Source organism: Bombina bombina, chromosome 2 (genome assembly GCF_027579735.1).
Source record: "Bombina bombina isolate aBomBom1 chromosome 2, aBomBom1.pri, whole genome shotgun sequence".
Taxonomy (NCBI): domain Eukaryota; kingdom Metazoa; phylum Chordata; class Amphibia; order Anura; family Bombinatoridae; genus Bombina; species Bombina bombina.
In genome coordinates this window covers 764,091,024-764,107,655 of record NC_069500.1, presented here as the reverse complement: position 1 = coordinate 764,107,655, position 16,632 = coordinate 764,091,024, and the positions used below count along the sequence as shown (strand labels likewise).

At 38.0% G+C, this 16,632-nt stretch overlaps 1 protein-coding gene across 1 annotated transcript in view; it reads left to right on the top strand.

Annotated features, from left to right (window-relative positions):
• Nucleotides 1-16,632, top strand: part of NWD1 (NACHT and WD repeat domain containing 1) — a 200,260-nt gene that overhangs the window by 58,268 nt on the left and 125,360 nt on the right. Inside the window, exons 5-9 of the mRNA XM_053702893.1 lie at nt 812-1,167; nt 4,130-4,441; nt 4,524-5,122; nt 6,388-6,591; nt 9,211-9,370. Of these exons, the coding sequence (XP_053558868.1) occupies nt 812-1,167; nt 4,130-4,441; nt 4,524-5,122; nt 6,388-6,591; nt 9,211-9,370 (1,631 nt within the window). The remainder of the gene's footprint in view (nt 1-811; nt 1,168-4,129; nt 4,442-4,523; nt 5,123-6,387; nt 6,592-9,210; nt 9,371-16,632) is intronic.

Below are 16,632 nucleotides of genomic sequence, written 5' to 3'. Positions count from 1 at the left end.
TTAGACATGTATCATTTGGAGCCCTTCCTACACCTTGCCATACACCATATCCCTTTTTAACCCTTTTAAAACATTTTTATCAATATAAATGTTTTTTTTTTTATAAAAAATGTGGACATATGAGTGTAATACTTCATTGTAATATGTTTTACAAGTGTTTTGTGAATTTTTGTTTTGTTCTAACCCATACACTTCAGGTCGCACTAATTTTTCTAGCACTATTTGGGCTTTCACTTGAGCGCAACCCATAACTTTCAGCTGTAATATCAGTGCTATTTAATTTGCTTGTGATATCCATTGAAAGTATAGGGTGTGCTAGATCGATGTTAGGCATGCTAAACCTTCTATGTAAAATCATGTAATATCAAGTAGCATGTCAATTGTAACCTGGGCCATTATAGTTAAAGAGACATAAAACACCTTGTAATTGTAAAATAAAGTGAAGTGTTGTCATAAATTTACATACAAGCCAAGTGTGAAATATTTCCAAAAAAACACCTTGTTTGCTGCAATTTATTTTCCATGTCCAACCTCCCCCACCAGCTGCTGTATTTGGAGGTGCTAACCCAGGCTGGGGTAGACACAGCTAGCCAATGTGACTTTGTTAGTAAATATTACATTGTTTTGCAGTACCTTATCTAATACTCCCTGCTGAGACCATTTAGAGACAGCTGGCTTGTGACATTGAAGTGAGCTGCTCTGAAAATGATAAAACTCATACTTTACACATTTTGTATTACAATCTCCAAGTGCTTCATGTCCATTTAGATGGTTTAACCATAACCTATGATGTTTCTGTTGTGTATTTCAGTGACAGAGGGGGAGATTGAATGTGGTTTCCTGACCTACTCCTCTAACAGTGACAGTGCTACTATCTTCATGCGTGAGGTGATGGATGTGGATCTCTGTGACAATAAAATATTCAACTTCTTTGATGTTAAGGAAGATGGAAGCCCAGACACAGAAGCTCAGGAGTATTTGGGGAATCTTAAGAGTAGGATAATTAAGGAGCACGCTGACAACGTGAAGACCCACATGGTGGAGATGAGCAAAGAGAGGACTAAAAGCAAATACTTGCAGGATCTTTGTGATCAGTTCATAGCTGTTGTTAACCACCAAATACTGAAGTCTCTGCCTAAGAAAGATGAAGAGCAAGCAGGACCAGAGGTACTATTTGAAGACTGTTTAGATCTATTATCAGTAGGCTCTAGGTCATATCAGTTATATATATTTTTTTAGATTTACATTTTCTTTATTGAGATTTCAGAATAATATAACAAGAATAAATTGTTACATACAAATGTGCATAAGACATGTGAGAACAAATTTCCGAGCAACATTTTGTCGTTCACTCGCTGACATTAGACAAATTTTACGAAATACACAAGTCCACAATAGATGGATGAAACCTCATAATACATTTTTTTTAACAGAAAGAACAAGTAAAGAATTTTCCCTATGGACAAGAGGTCACTCTTGAACCTATGATCACTCATCTGGCTCAAAATAGGGAATCTAGTCTAATTGGGCCAAGCTGAAATAAAAATTATTTTAACTTAAAAGTAGTAACAAGTGCGGTCAATTCTTAAAACCTTTTATCAAAGTGTTTGTGGATGCAATATACGAGTTTACTTTTGATCGGTAGGACTACAGCGTTAAAGGGTGAGGGGAAAAGAAAAAAAAAAGGAAAGAAATGTTTACTTTCTTTTCCCCTCTAAGAGAGGGAAAGTATCTTGCTTTCGCCAGCTGTCTCCCAGGGTTCCCAGATCAGGGAATCAATTATATTTTTAATCAATAATTACCTCTTAGATATTCAGGGTAATGAAGGCTAATACATACCTGTATTTTAAAGACATTTTTTTTTATTTAACAAATCCCAAAAGACAAATAGCAGCAATAAAGTAAATGACTTAGGCTGCAATTTTTATTCTTTAGAAAATAATGGATTTGAACATATGAAAAGATTTCATAGCTTCAGAATGTGATGTTCCCAGATCAGAATTCCCTATAATTGCTAAGTAGCAGGCTTAACCTCTGCTTTAATCCACTGAAAGGAGTTAAATCTCTGCTGTTCCATGATACAGGATACCCAGGCAATTGTGAATTTTATCTCTACTTGCTCATTGAAGATATATATTTGCTAACTGCAAAAAGAAAATGCTCTAATAGATTAGAGCATTGTATTATCGCACTATTGCTTTCATTTAACTGTGGTTAATCCCTGTAAATGAGTAAAACTGACTGATGAGAAAAGAACATTTATTTGAGAGTGGAATACAGTTCCACACACTAAGGGCACAACAAGTTTTGTATGAAGGAATAATATTGTTGATAAAGTGTAATTAGCTTCATGTAGTGAAAGTTTCCTTATAAAAAAACTGTTTGTTTTTTATGCCTGCTAAGAAGAGAAAGTTTTGTTAAAGGGACACTGAACTCAATTTTTTTCTTTCATGATTCAGATAGAGCATGCAGTTTTAAGCAACTTTCTAATTTACTCCTATTATCAATTTTTCTTTGTTCTCTTGCTATCTTTATTTGAAAAAGAATGCATCTAAGCTTTTTTTTTTTTATTCAGAACTCTGGACAGCACTTTTTTATTGGTGGATGAATTTATCCACCAATCAGCAAGAACAACCAAGGTTGTTCACCAAAATGGGCCGGCATCTTAACTTACATTCTTACATTTCAAATAAAGATACCAAGAGGATGAAGAAAATTTAATAATAGGAGTAAATTAGAAAGTTACTTATGCTCTATCTGAATCACAAAAGAAAAAAAATAGGTTCAGTGTCCCTTTAAGCAGACGAATCAGTCATTTAGCCTGATATAGTTTACAATATTTTCCTGATATTAGAGTTTCAAGTCAGGTACTGAACTCAAAAGTGACACTGTTAGAAGTATAAGTATGTCAAATAAAATACCATCTGGGTGATAATCGTTGGCCCCACATATCAAAAAGGTTCATTCATGTATTACTGAAGTTACTGAATGTGACTATGCCTCACTGACTGACTAACTAACTAACTAACTATTATCATAATTTTTAGTTGGTTGAATTTAATTGTGACCATTCTGATCCTCCAAAACTGAATTGCTCAGACAATCATGTTCTTGGGCATCAGTTGTTTGTTTACATTAGTAGCTAGGTATACAGCAGTAAGAGATAAAGAACCAATTTATATATGGTACTTGCGTGTAACTTTTACCAAGGCTTTGGTAGAGCCCCCTCCTGGTTCTAAACCTATAGGGGCCAATTTATTACGGCCCGAATCGGGCTGTATATACCTGTTTCCGTGAGAGCCTTCAGGCTCACCGGTAATAGGAGTTAAGAAGCAGCGGTCTTAAGACTGCTGCCCCTTAACTCGTTCACCACCTCTGATGCGGCATACAGCAATCAGCCCGATCGGATATGATACTAGAAACTTCACTAGAAATGCTTGTGCAATGATAAATGCCGACAGCGTATATATATATATTATATATTTAAATATTATATACACATATATGAATATGTAAATACACATGTAAATGCACACATATACAGTATATATACCCACATACACATATTTAGACATATATATATATATATATATATATATATATATTATAGACATTGCCATTCAAACACCTTGTAATACACAATATACCTTTGAACCCTTATAAAAAATATATTTTTATGAATAGTTTTTATCAACTAATAATATATATATATATATATATATATATATATATATATATATATATATATATATATATATATATATATAATTGAGTATACTTTTAAAAAAAAAATGTATTTATGTTGTGTTTGGTGCATACTTTTTTTTTTAAGTCTGAGCCTTTACGTGAGGTCTTTAGTTGTGGGTTAAATTCTATTGTGCTCGAACAAACACATTTACTTTCGCACACAAGTTAACGCAATCACGATATTGCAATATCGTGTCCACACTAATGACACTTCTAATCTAGCCCTAAGTCATGAATCAGACTTGTTGCATTGACAAAATGATCATTAATAGTAAAGATTCAAATAATCTGGCTTCATAGTTTCATACATGTTGCAATCTCAGACCAGTTGCTAGATACTCTGAATAATATTTGTTTCCTTGTTTGCATTTATACGTTGCAGTCCTGGAAGACATGGCTGGTACAGGAGATCACTCACCATATATTCTTGTCACATAAGAAATCTGAAGTATTCTGTGGGCGACAGGAGCTGCTGCACAACATTATAAATCATGTAAGAAACAGCAGTACTAAAGTGCATCCACCATTGGTAATTTATGGTGCTTCAGGGTCTGGAAAAACAGCGATAATGTGTAAAGCATTTGAGATGCTGAGACCAACTTCTGCAAACAATGTGATTTTAATCTTAAGGCTTCTTGGAACATCCCCTCAGAGTTCGGAAATTCATGATGTTCTAAAAGGCCTTTGTTACCAGGTAATCATGTTAATCTTTTTATAATCTTCTGAGAGTTAGAAATTATGATAAACTAAATTAGATTATCTTATTTCTCTGCAAGGTGTCTTTGGCACTGGACCTGCCTCCACCTTCTGCCCATGTAATGAACATCTACAATGAGACTGTGAGGTTTTTTCATCAGCTTCTCACTACTGTCTCTGAAAGGAGGAAAGAAATGTTGGTGATATTCCTGGACTCTCTTGACCAGCTCTCTCCATCAGAAGGAGCCCATCGCTTGCACTGGCTTCCCAAAGAATGCCCAGTCAATGTGCATATAATAGTATCCACTTTGCCACAAGAAGGTGGCATTCTTAAAACCCTACAAGAAACAGTTACAGATTCAGAGTCTTTCCTGGAAGTGCAGTCTCTGCCTCCAGAGCAGGGCAGTCAAATGGTTGAGATGCTGATGGCTTCCGCTGGGCGTAGACTGACTCCAGCCCAAGTAGATATTGTCCTAAGAAGCTTCAAATTGTGCAGCCAGCCCCTGCTCCTCAGATTAGCATTTGATGAGGCCAAGAGGTGGGCGTCCTACACTCCAACTGACCAGCTAGATATTGCTCCCAGCACCAAAGCTGCTGTGCATCAACTGTATCAGCGCCTGGAACAGCTTCATGGAAAACTATTGGTGTCACATTCCCTAGGCTACATTGTAGCATCCAGGTTGGTGCTTGGGTATAGTTATTTATTTCTCAAGTAGGACTGTCATTCTCCAGGTCTAGAATGTAAACCAACAAATGTTCAGGCATATCTGCATGTGAACATATTTGTTTTATTCAAAATTACTCAAAAGCAATTAACTCACTTGTGATCCTTATATCTAAACAAATAAAACTATATTTATTTATCTTGTTTGTTAAAGTTCTGGTTCCAGTTTGGCATGAACTGTACATAAAATTGAGACTGACAGTTTCTATGCAAAACACTTCTAATAACTTTTTTTATACAGGATTTTCACTTCTTTTATACTGTAAATATCGACCCCACTTCTCAGCTTCTTAGTATTTTTGTAATAGTCCCTTAAACAAGACTGTGCAATTATGAACAGCATTAATAGGGGACGAGCCTCCAATTATTTTGATGGATTAAGGGGAAAAGCAAATTTGATAATAAAAGTAAATTGGACAGTTGTTTAAAATTTAATGCTCTGTCTGAATCATGAAAGTTTATTTTTGACTGCTTAAGTTTAATTGAAATAGTATAGCACCAAACTAAATGAAGGACTCTATGAAGCTGACATTTTGTGCTCCATTGGGTTAGTGCTCGAGCATTATCTAACATGAATTTAACTTTGCACCCCTCTAGAAGTCTATTATGTGAAGAAATGAACACACCCATGGTATCTGACATGCAGATGTTAGTGTGCACTGCACTGTCGCTCGAGAGATAAAAATTTAGATGTATAATTAGAGGGCAAACATGGAGGCATTATGGATTGTGCTTAAGAGATGTTAAGGCACAATGGTGCTAACATTTTTGTGCTCCACTTGTAATCTAGGCCTTTAAGCAAAATTCAGTCTTGTGTTTAATATCCCTTTAAAAGGAGGAGACACATGAAATAGCTACTGATAACTGATCAATGAAACATGGTTAAATTCTAGGGTTAATAAAACAAGCAAACAAGGGGATTATGAGTTTATATATATTTTAAAGAGACAAAAAGTTGTTACTGTTTTGTGAAAAGAATGGAACAGTAATGATCTATGTATAGCTTCAGATTAAATGTCTGATATTGGACCATTGACTGTCCTTCCTCATCATAAAGACTTTGTGATTTCTTTCAACTGTCCCTTACAACAAATCTGTTATTTGTCTAGGCTATTAACCTATGAATGCTTTTACCAACAATGCTACTAAGTGATTAGTCAGTTATATTGTTCAGCTCTTGTACAAAACTCATCTAATTATTTTACTGATGTGAATTTTAGGAATGGCCTGTCAGAGGCAGAACTGAAGGATATCCTCTCCATAGACAATGAGGTCCTCTCTAATATTTACCAATACTGGGCTCCTCCCAGAGATGATGTCATACGATTTCCTTCACTCCCATGGACCTTTTTACGAGTTGACTTGGAAGGCTACTTAGTGGAGAGGCAGGCAGATCGTAGCACTGTTCTGGGCCTCTATCACAGGTATATAAAGAGTTTTGTAACTGATCATTCTATATTAAACACTCATTCTCAAACATTTCGGTGGAATTATGAGTTTCTACAAGAAGGTATTCCCTTTGGGCAAGACAAGAGGGTCACAAGGGGTGAGGGTATGAGAAGCTGCAATGTATATCCTCTATATAGTTTATGAAGAAGTGCATATGGTATCAGAAGATGTAATATATAGTGTAATTCTTTATAAATGACATACTGTTGGGGCAGGGGTGGGATATACAGGGGGAGGGGAATAAGGGGACTAAGCACAAATTTTTCCTGCCCAGGGCCCAACAGTTGCTAATGCTGGCTGTGACTACAGCCTCTGAAAAGTTTAAGTAAATTGTTTAGTACTTTTTGAATGATTAAAATGAGAAAACTTAGGCCTAGATTTAGAGTTGGGCGGTAGCCGTGAAAACCAGCGTTAGAGGCTCCTAACGCTGGTTTTTAACGCCCTCTGGTATTTGGAGTCAGTCATTAAAGGGTCTAACGCTCACTTTCCAGCCGCAACTTTTCCATACCGCAGATCCCCTTACGTCAATTGCGTATCCTATCTTTTCAATGGGATCTTTCTAACGCCGGTATTTAGAGTCGTGGCTGGAGTGAGCGTTAGAAATCTAACGAACAAACTCCAGCCGCAGAAAAAAGTCAGTAGTTAAGAGCTTTCTGGGCTAACGCCGGTTTATAAAGCTCTTAACTACTGTGCTCTAAAGTACACTAACACCCATAAACTACCTATGTACCCCTAAACCGAGGTCCCCCCACATCGCCGCCACTCTATTAAAAAATGTTAACCCCTAATCTGCCGACCGCCATCTACGTTATCCTTATGTACCCCTAATCTGCTGCCCCTAACACCGCTGACCCCTATATTATATTTATTAACCCCTAATCTGCCCCCCACAACGTCGCCGCCACCTACCTACACTTATTAACCCCTAATCTGCTGAGCGGACCGCACCACTACTATAATAAAGTTATTAATCCGCCTCACTCCCGCCTCAATAACCCTATAATAAATAGTATTAACCCCTAATCTGCCCTCCCTAACATCGCTGACACCTAACTTCAAACATTAACCCCTAATCTGCCGACCGGAGCTCACCGCTATTCTAATAAATTTTTTAACCCCTAAAGCTTAGTCTAACTCTAACACTAACACCCCCCTAAATTAAATATAATTTAAATCTAACGAAATAAATTAACTATTATTATATAAATTATTCCTATTTAAAGATAAATAGTAGCTTTAAATAGGAATAATTTATTTAATAAGAGTTAATTTATTTCGTTAGAATAAAATTATATTTAATTTAGGGGGGTGTTAGGGTTAGAATTAGCTTTAGGGGTTAAAAAATTTATTAGAGTAGCGGTGAGCTCCGATGGGCAGATTAGGGGTTAATACTTGAAGTTAGGTGTCGGCAATGTTAGGGAGGGCAGATTAGGGGTTAATACTATTTCTTATAGGGTTATTGAGGCGGGAGTGAGGCGGATTAGGGGTTAATACATTTATTATAGTAGCGCTCCGGTCCGGTCGGCAGATTAGGGGTTAATAAGTGTAGTTAGGTGGAGGCGACGTTGGGGGCGGCAGATTAGGGGTTAATAAATATAATATAGGGGTCGGCGGTGTTAGGGGCAGCAGATTAGGGGTACATAGGGATAATGTAAGTAGCGGCGGTTTACAGAGCGGCAGATTAGGGGTTAAAAATAATATGCAGGGGTCAGCGATAGCGGGGGCGGCAGATTAGGGGTTAATAAGTGTAAGGTTAGGGGTGTTTAGACTCGGGGTACATGTTAGAGTGTTAGGTGCAGACGTAGGAAGTGTTTCCCCATAGGAAACAATGGGGCTGCGTTAGGAGCTGAACGCGGCTTTTTTGCAGGTGTTTTTTTTCAGCTCAAACAGCCCCATTGTTTCCTATGGGGGAATCGTGCACGAGCACGTTTTTGAGGCTGGCCGCGTCCGTAAGCACCGCTGGTATCTAGAGTTGCAGTGGCGTTAAATTATGCTCTACGCTCCCTTTTTGGAGCCTAACGCACTGAAAACCCTGCCATTCTGTGAACTCTAAATACCAGCGGTATTTAAAAGGTGCGGCCAGAAAAAAGCACGCGTAGCTAACGCACCCCCTTGGCCGCAAAACTCCAAATCTAGGCGTTAATGTTTTTAAAATGACCATATAATGATTTTTAAACTTCATGTATCACCATGAAATTTGTCATGGAGATAAACTTTATTGGGTAGTCGTACACCATACAATTTGGGGTGAAAAGTATCCCATAAAGCTAAATATAAAAAAATGCAGGGGTTAGAAGGTACCATATTATCCATTACCTCTAGCCACATATTTTTTGTAATCCACATTTTACCTAAACAGATCATAGGGCATGTAAAAAGGTATTGTCTTACTAGCAGATGGAAACTTTAAGGATTGGAGGTGCCACTTCAGAACCACCATTGCTGGGTAGCCATTTTAGAAATTCCTGATAATGGAATATAGGAACATTTGGTGAATGTATTTTATCATAAAAAATAAAATGCTTTTAATATAACACAATACCCCAAGTATCTCAACTTTTATAATTACAGACAATTAACTTTTATAATTACAGACAATTTGTTGAAGTTGCTCAAGAAATGTACTTGTGTGATTCAGAGAAGCTCAAAATACATAGCATATTGGCTGATTACTTCCTTGGAACTTGGAGTCTGGGTATTAAGCATCCCATCCAATTACCTTTCATTAACAAGTCCTTGAATGCAGATAGAAAGGTATCTATTTTTTACTATTGCAGTTGAATCCTGTAGAAGATGCATTATCTAGGTGACTTATTTGTGTGCACAGCAAAAACTTCACATAATTTCTAAAAAAATATAATAGACAGAGCTCTCTGGCAGATATAAATCAACAGGTCCATCTAGTATTACTATATATATATACATTCCTAAGTGTATTTAATCCTCACTAGTCTTATGCATAGCCCAATCATTTTGAGTATTTTATTACATTTGATCCTGCCTCTTTCATTGGAAGGTTGTTATTATCTGTAAAGATAGCTGCTGAGAATCAAGTCTCCAACGGCAGTTAATACTAATTTCCTAGTATTTAGCACTTTCTTATACTACTATAAAAGACACTGTAGCATAAAATGTGTTTCCCTTTAATATGTAGAAAATGACTTAAAGGGACATGAAACCCAAAATGTTTCTTTCATGATTTTTTAAAATATTTTTTTATTAAGAGAGATTAGGAAAGAGTACAACATTCAACAAGACATGAAATTGTACAGTGGTATGACATCACAGCGAGTAAATCACTATGCACATTTACAACTTGTGTAGTTAGATATAAACATTAAAATTGCATATACATTTTCTACCCCTTATTTTTATCTGAGCTGAATTAGAAGTAAAAAATAAGGCATATTAACTCTTTGTCTATTTCCATTGCAATCCTGTCTCTCTCTATTTTTTTACTTTATTAAAACTGAACACTACCTAACCATGTGTTGTGTATCATGGGAGCAATTTTATTAAGGAACTTTAGTAGAAGCCTCTAGTGTCTCTGGGACTAGGCTAAGAGCGCCAAGGAGCCCACGAGTCTGTATGTAAGTACAATGCTCATTTGTATTAGACTACAGTATTTGGGTGATTAGAATTTCACAGTCATCCCTATTATTTCCATCCCCATCTGTGTCGTACAATGTTGTCCAGTCCCCCCTCAGAGATGCAGACAGAAGTATTTCTGTTTGTGCGAAAGGTCCTAGTATTTGTTTTATTATCAACGGATTTTGTGTACATAGGAAAGGTTCCCATTTAGTCAGAAAGGGTTGCAGTCTATGCGCTACATCAAGTTTTACATCAAACTGTTCATTAAATAGTAGTTTATATAGTTTGCGTTTGAACTGAGTGATTGTTGGAGCTTTTCTACTTGTCCATAGGCACAGTATGCACTTCCTGGCCAAAAGCATGAATAATGTTAGCAACCTGTGATATTTCTTGGGTTGTTCATCCCAGCGGAAGAGACAAACCTGCTCTATTCATAGTGTGACGGTGACCACCAATGCACCACTAAGCCAAAACTGTATTCGAGCCCAAAATTACCGTACTAAGGGGCATTGAAAGAAATAATGAGGTACATCAGGTGACACCATCCCATACTTCCCACATCTATTTGGTTGTTGACGATTCCACTTGAAGAGTCTACGGGGGTTATATAGTCAAAATGTATCATTCACAATTGTGCCTCACGTAGGGGTATACTTACTGTTGATTTTTTTGTTAAGTCCAAACTTTTTTGTAGGTCTGTGTAATTGATGCCGTCCATACCTCTCTTTGTCCACTTATCCAGAACTTGTATCTGGGTGTCAGTAACCAACTTATGCAATAGAATCTTATATATTCCAGATAGGGAGAAGTTACCCGCTACAAAAGCGGTCTGTGGTATAGCAAATAGCGATGAATTCCAGAAGTTAGATTCATTTTGTTTAAGAGTATTAATATAATGACGTACTTACAGATATGCGTAAAACTGCTTGTTTGGGCTGGAGTATTTAGTGTTCAGATTGTGGAATGTTTTGACTGTGTGTAACAGAGAGTCCAAAATATCCCCAACTACTCTAATTCCCTTTTCCTTCCACTGAAGAAAGGGCAAAGTGTCCGTACCTGCTGGGAAATCGGGATTAAAAACCAGTGGAATCAGTTAAGGGGAAGGATGCAGTGCTCCCAGAAACTTATGGGCCATCTCCCACGCTGCTAGAGGGCCCTTGTAAAGAATAGAGGTTCTCAAGTGAGGTGGATAGTCCCCTGGTTTAAGATTAGGTACATACGATGTCAATTGGATTTAGAACTGCATTTTCCAAGTCAATGTCTTATGAGTCCCCAATTGCCAATCCAGGACAATTCTAATCAAAGCAGCCCAATTATACAGCTTAAAATTTGGGAGGCCTAAGCCACCCTCTCCGTATGGGTGTTGTAAAAAATTAGCCGCAATGCGAGGTTTGCTCCCACGCCAAACATACCTTTTAACAGACTGATTCAGGGCTCCAAGATCTTTCTTATTGATCATGAATGGCAACATGAGCATGGGGTACAATATGCGTAGTAGAGTGACCATCTTTATGATGCTTACTTGTCCCATAAGGGATAGCGGAAGAGAGTTTTATTTTTTAAGTTGGCCACAGAGAGGTGTGCAATGTTTTGAGTTATTGATATCATATAGGCAATGCGGATTCCTAAGTAAATGTATACCAAGATATGTGAGCTTGTTCTCTGCTACAGAAAAGGGATACTTCGTATGACTGCCAGTATGCTTGTTTAGCCATAAGATCTCTGATTTAGCCGCATTGACCCTGTACCCCGAGAACGCAGCAAATTCCTGTACTGTTTGTAAGATATTGGGAATATGTTTGGAGGGGTTTTCCACAAATAATAGCATATCGTCAGCATAAAGTGCCAACTGTTGGGATTTACCATGTACTGAGAGCCCAGGAAAGATCTGTCGCAGCTTAATAGCCAGAGGCTCCAGAGCCAGGTCAAAAAGTAAAGGAGACAATGGGCAACCCTGTCTCGTGCCTCGCTGCAAAGCGATATCCATCAAAAAAATCCTGTTAGTTAGAAAACTGGCCAGAGGGTGTGAGTATATATTTTGTATAGTGCGAAGGAATGGTCCGGTGATATGGAACCGGGTCATAGTGTCAAATAGGTGATCCCATTCTACACAGTCGAAGGCCTTCTCTGCATCCAAGGATAGCAGGAAGGCCTCCGACAAGTCATTCCTGTGACTTCCCTCTCCTCTCCTCCAACAATAATCTATAACCTGTATTACTTTTCTCAAGTTAACCACCAAAGATCTTTTATAAACAAAGCCTGTCTGATCCTTGTGGAGAAGCAAAGGTAGAAGAGTTTTTAGATGCCCTGCTAGAATAGCCATGAAGATCTTATAGTCAGCGTTTAAGAGCAAAATTGGTCTGTAAGATTTAGGCAACCTACTTTGGGGATGAGCATAATATGTGCAGCGGAGAAGGTAGTAGATGGAAGGTTCCCATCCTGGAAGAAACTATTATACAGAGCAAATAGAACCCTAGTGACATTAGGTTGTAGTAGACGGTAGAACTCAATGGGAAGGCCATCAGGGCCGGGCGCTTTGCCCAAAATCAAGTTGGATATAATACCGTTCAACTCATCCATAGCAATAGGGGCGTTTAGATTGTCTAACAGATCTTGACATAGCTGTGGTATACATATTGAGGCCCAAGAGGATGCCCTGGTATCCGTGGAACAGGCCGGCTGTTTGGAGTAAAGTGACGAATAATACTTAGCAAAGCCCTTTGCAATATCTTCTGAGGAGGTATATAGGTGTCCTCCACTTTTTAAAGAGGCTATGTCTCTCTTTGCCTTGGAGCCTTTAATTAAGGATGCAAATAGCTTCCTCGATCGATTTCCAAATCTGTAGCACTTGGAGTCTCTTTTAATCAGCCCAGAGGCTGCTTGCTGAGTCAAAAAGGTGTCCAGCTCTTTCTTAGCTGCAGAGTATACATCATACGACTCTCTCAATTGAGAAGAGCAGTAATCATGATAAGGTATGACCAAGCATTTCTGCAGAGACACATACTTTTGTTGAGTTCTGTTTCGAAGATTGGCCAAGTAAGAGATAATATTGCCTGACAAGACCACCTTAGCAGTCTCCCAGAACAACTGAGGACTGTCCAAATGTATCATGTTCTCGGTATAAAAATAATTCCAAGATTGCATTAGAAATTTCCTAAAGGGTTCAGAGGAAATCTCAGAGTGTTCCTGTTAGGAGGTTGTCTGCAAGAACGGAGTGTGAGCTCAACTGGAGCATGATAAATAAAACAATAAAATATCATGAATCTTGTCCCGCTGGACTAACAATGTAATAGAATCCCAGACAATGAAGAGATCAATCCTCGACAAGGAGGCCTTCGCTTTTGTGAGACAAGAAAAATCCCTATCCACAGGGTGTTGAAGCCGCCAAATGTCACATAATCCCAAATCTGAGGCTAAACTATCAAAAATCAGCTTCTCAAACCTTCCCTTATATTTGGGTCGTTTGCCCTCTGGGGGAGTTCCTGGCTCTCTCATTCTGTCACACACAGGATCAGGAACTAAATTAAAATCTCAAATATGATACGGGTATCCAAGTATGCTGAGAGAGTCGTATAATTTGAGTCCAAAAAACTGATCTCTTCTGGTTAGGGGAGTAGATGTTACAGAGGGTGAAAATTTGAGAGCCCAATATTAATTGATATCTATTGCAAGTTTTTTATCGAATAGTATAATCAGTCCCCTGCTCGAGGTATTGTGAGAAACATAGGAAATGTCACCACCCAGTCTGTTTTCAACTTGTCATGTTCACTATCAGTCAGGTGCGTTTCCTGTAAGAAAGCGATGTCTGTGTTCAGTCTATGTATGTATGTCAGGATAGCCTTTCTTTTTATCGGTGAGTGTATCCCTCCCACATTCCAAGTGACTAGCTTAGGCGACATCTATACTATGAACTAACAGTATCAAAGGTGAGAGGGCCAGGGGGAGAGAGAGGGTGGAAAAAAAAGACCAAACCTTCACATCTATGGTGGTCTATATCATCCAAAGTAAACTGCACGTCTTTCTCCACTGGGGAGACTGTTATAGTCATCATTTGCAAATAAAAAAATAGATAAAGAGCATGATGATTACCCAATGGTCAAAAACATAGAAAAATAGTATTTTGGACCTCCATAGTTTCTTGAAAAGAGAACACCCATAGGTGAATCTCTGCCAAAATAATCCATGCCTAAAAAAATAAAAGACATGTATGTGCATATCCCAGAGACAAAGGTCCGTGAGGTTCCAAAAAAACAGATAAGAACACGAACACTAAACCTAAATAACAGAACAGTAAGAATAATACCAAAAAAAGTATCATGTGTTCGCCGCTAGAGCACCCAATGCACCCCCCACCACATATATGGAAATTTACCACAGGTGTCTTTTTAAGGCTACGCACCTTAGTAGGGGGGCGTCCCGCTTTATGAGGCAAGGCACTGCTCCGCCACGAACAATAGCCTGTAACCACTTTGAGCACTGAGCATAAGTAACCATTCATAGATATAAACAGCAAAATGAGTAGACGTGACTTATGCAGTGAACCTTTTGAAGTTCTATATTTGTGAGAACTTACATTTTCCCAAAACTCGTTCTTAAATAGTTTCCAAGTAGATGTTATAAATAAAAAAGTTAACACAACAATTAACCTCAGTATAACTTTAAAGACATGGTCATTCTTCTTAGTTAGTGCATAGCATTGCAACAATCCCAATGTCAAGCACTCACCATTAACTGTTTGATATTGCCACATTTTCAATACTGGGCATCCATCCTGAAAGGAGGCACCAACATTGTGTTTGGCCCCCGATTGTGCCCAGTTATTAAAAACGGCAACACAATAACTCATATATGCAATAATAATATGCATCACATTATAAACGTTTGTATCATATGTCCCAGATAGCCCTTTCTATTTTCAATCTGGGTCCACATGCATGGCATCATTAGAGGGGTTACGTGACCTAGCTGGAGTTTCTCTAGTGGTTAGGAGCTCAGCCTGGCAGGGTACAGTAAATAAAATGTATGGCCTTCTCTATTTAACGCAGAGCAAATCACAGAAAACTCCTTCCACTTTCTCATTAACTCTGCAGAGTAATCCTGAAAGAGTAGGAGTTTAGTGTTTTCAAACATTAGTGAAGAGAGTCTGCGATAGGCTTGGAGCACTTGGATTTTAACCTGGAAATGTAAAAACGTAATCATTATTTGTCTAGGGGGTAATCCCTCTCTGGCATTCTGTCATTCTGGACTCATTCTATTTGCCCTTTCAACACTTTCCCTAAGGCTAACTGCTGCTATACCCAGCAATGCTGGGAGAGTTTCCTCAACAAAGCGTATTAATTCTGGGGGTTTAACAGATTCAGGAAGGCCCACTAGGCGAACATTATTCCGCCGGGATCTATTTTCTAAGTCCTCTAAGCGCTGATGTAACAACTGATTCTAATCTGTCAAATCCTCTACTTTTTTAGTGTGCATCACATTGAAATCTTCCAACTCAGAAACCCTCTCTTCCACTTCATTAAAGCGGGTTGTTATTTGTTTGACTTTTCCAGCAAGAGAATCCAAGCCCCTCTGTATATTATCCATTTTAGGCATGAACAGAGAGGTCAACTGCTGTACTATAGCATGTGATTCTTTAGGGTCAGAAACTATATCCCCACCTTTACTTGAGGAAGTGGCTGAAGTGTCTAAGCTAGCTTTCTGCTTCCTATCACTCGCTTTTCCCTTAACAGACATTTTAGATGGTTCCAAAAATGTATCCATAAACAATTAGAGATACACAAGTACAGCTTGTAGGTTTAACAAGATACCATTCCATAAAAAAAGGAAAAAAACAATGCTAAAATAATACAATGCAGATTTTGCCTATTTCAGTATTGTACATGGCCTACATTAAACATGAGCTACATGCACATCCCATGCAAAGTCTGAATATAAAGAACAGCCAAAAACATTCAGGCAAGTAAAATAAAGCTCTCAAGCTGGGTGTCTTCTTTGGCTTCAATGCCAGATTTTGGTTGAATACTAAGGACTTAAACTGTAATGATCAATCAGTTCCACAAATAGCTGTGATTTGAGTACAGCTTTATGTTAATGCATATGAGTATTACATTACATATCAAACTAGATAAGCATGGGCGTCTTTGTGAAAGGGCATGTAAAGTGATATTGGGAGTTTATGCGACACCAACGATTCTCCAATGTATGACACAAGAGATAGTAAATTGTATATTCCTGGAGGCAGTACAAATGGATATTTGATCAGGGGTCGTTTTCTTTTAGATCTGCTCTCCCGTTAGTAGCCTTGCAGAGTAAGAGGTGTGTATTACAAATTCCTTGATGTAGCGTTATTCCCCTTAGGTGTGCAATGTGTGTAATACTTTTTTTTTATTTATTTTTTTATTTTAATATTTTTATTGAGGCATAAA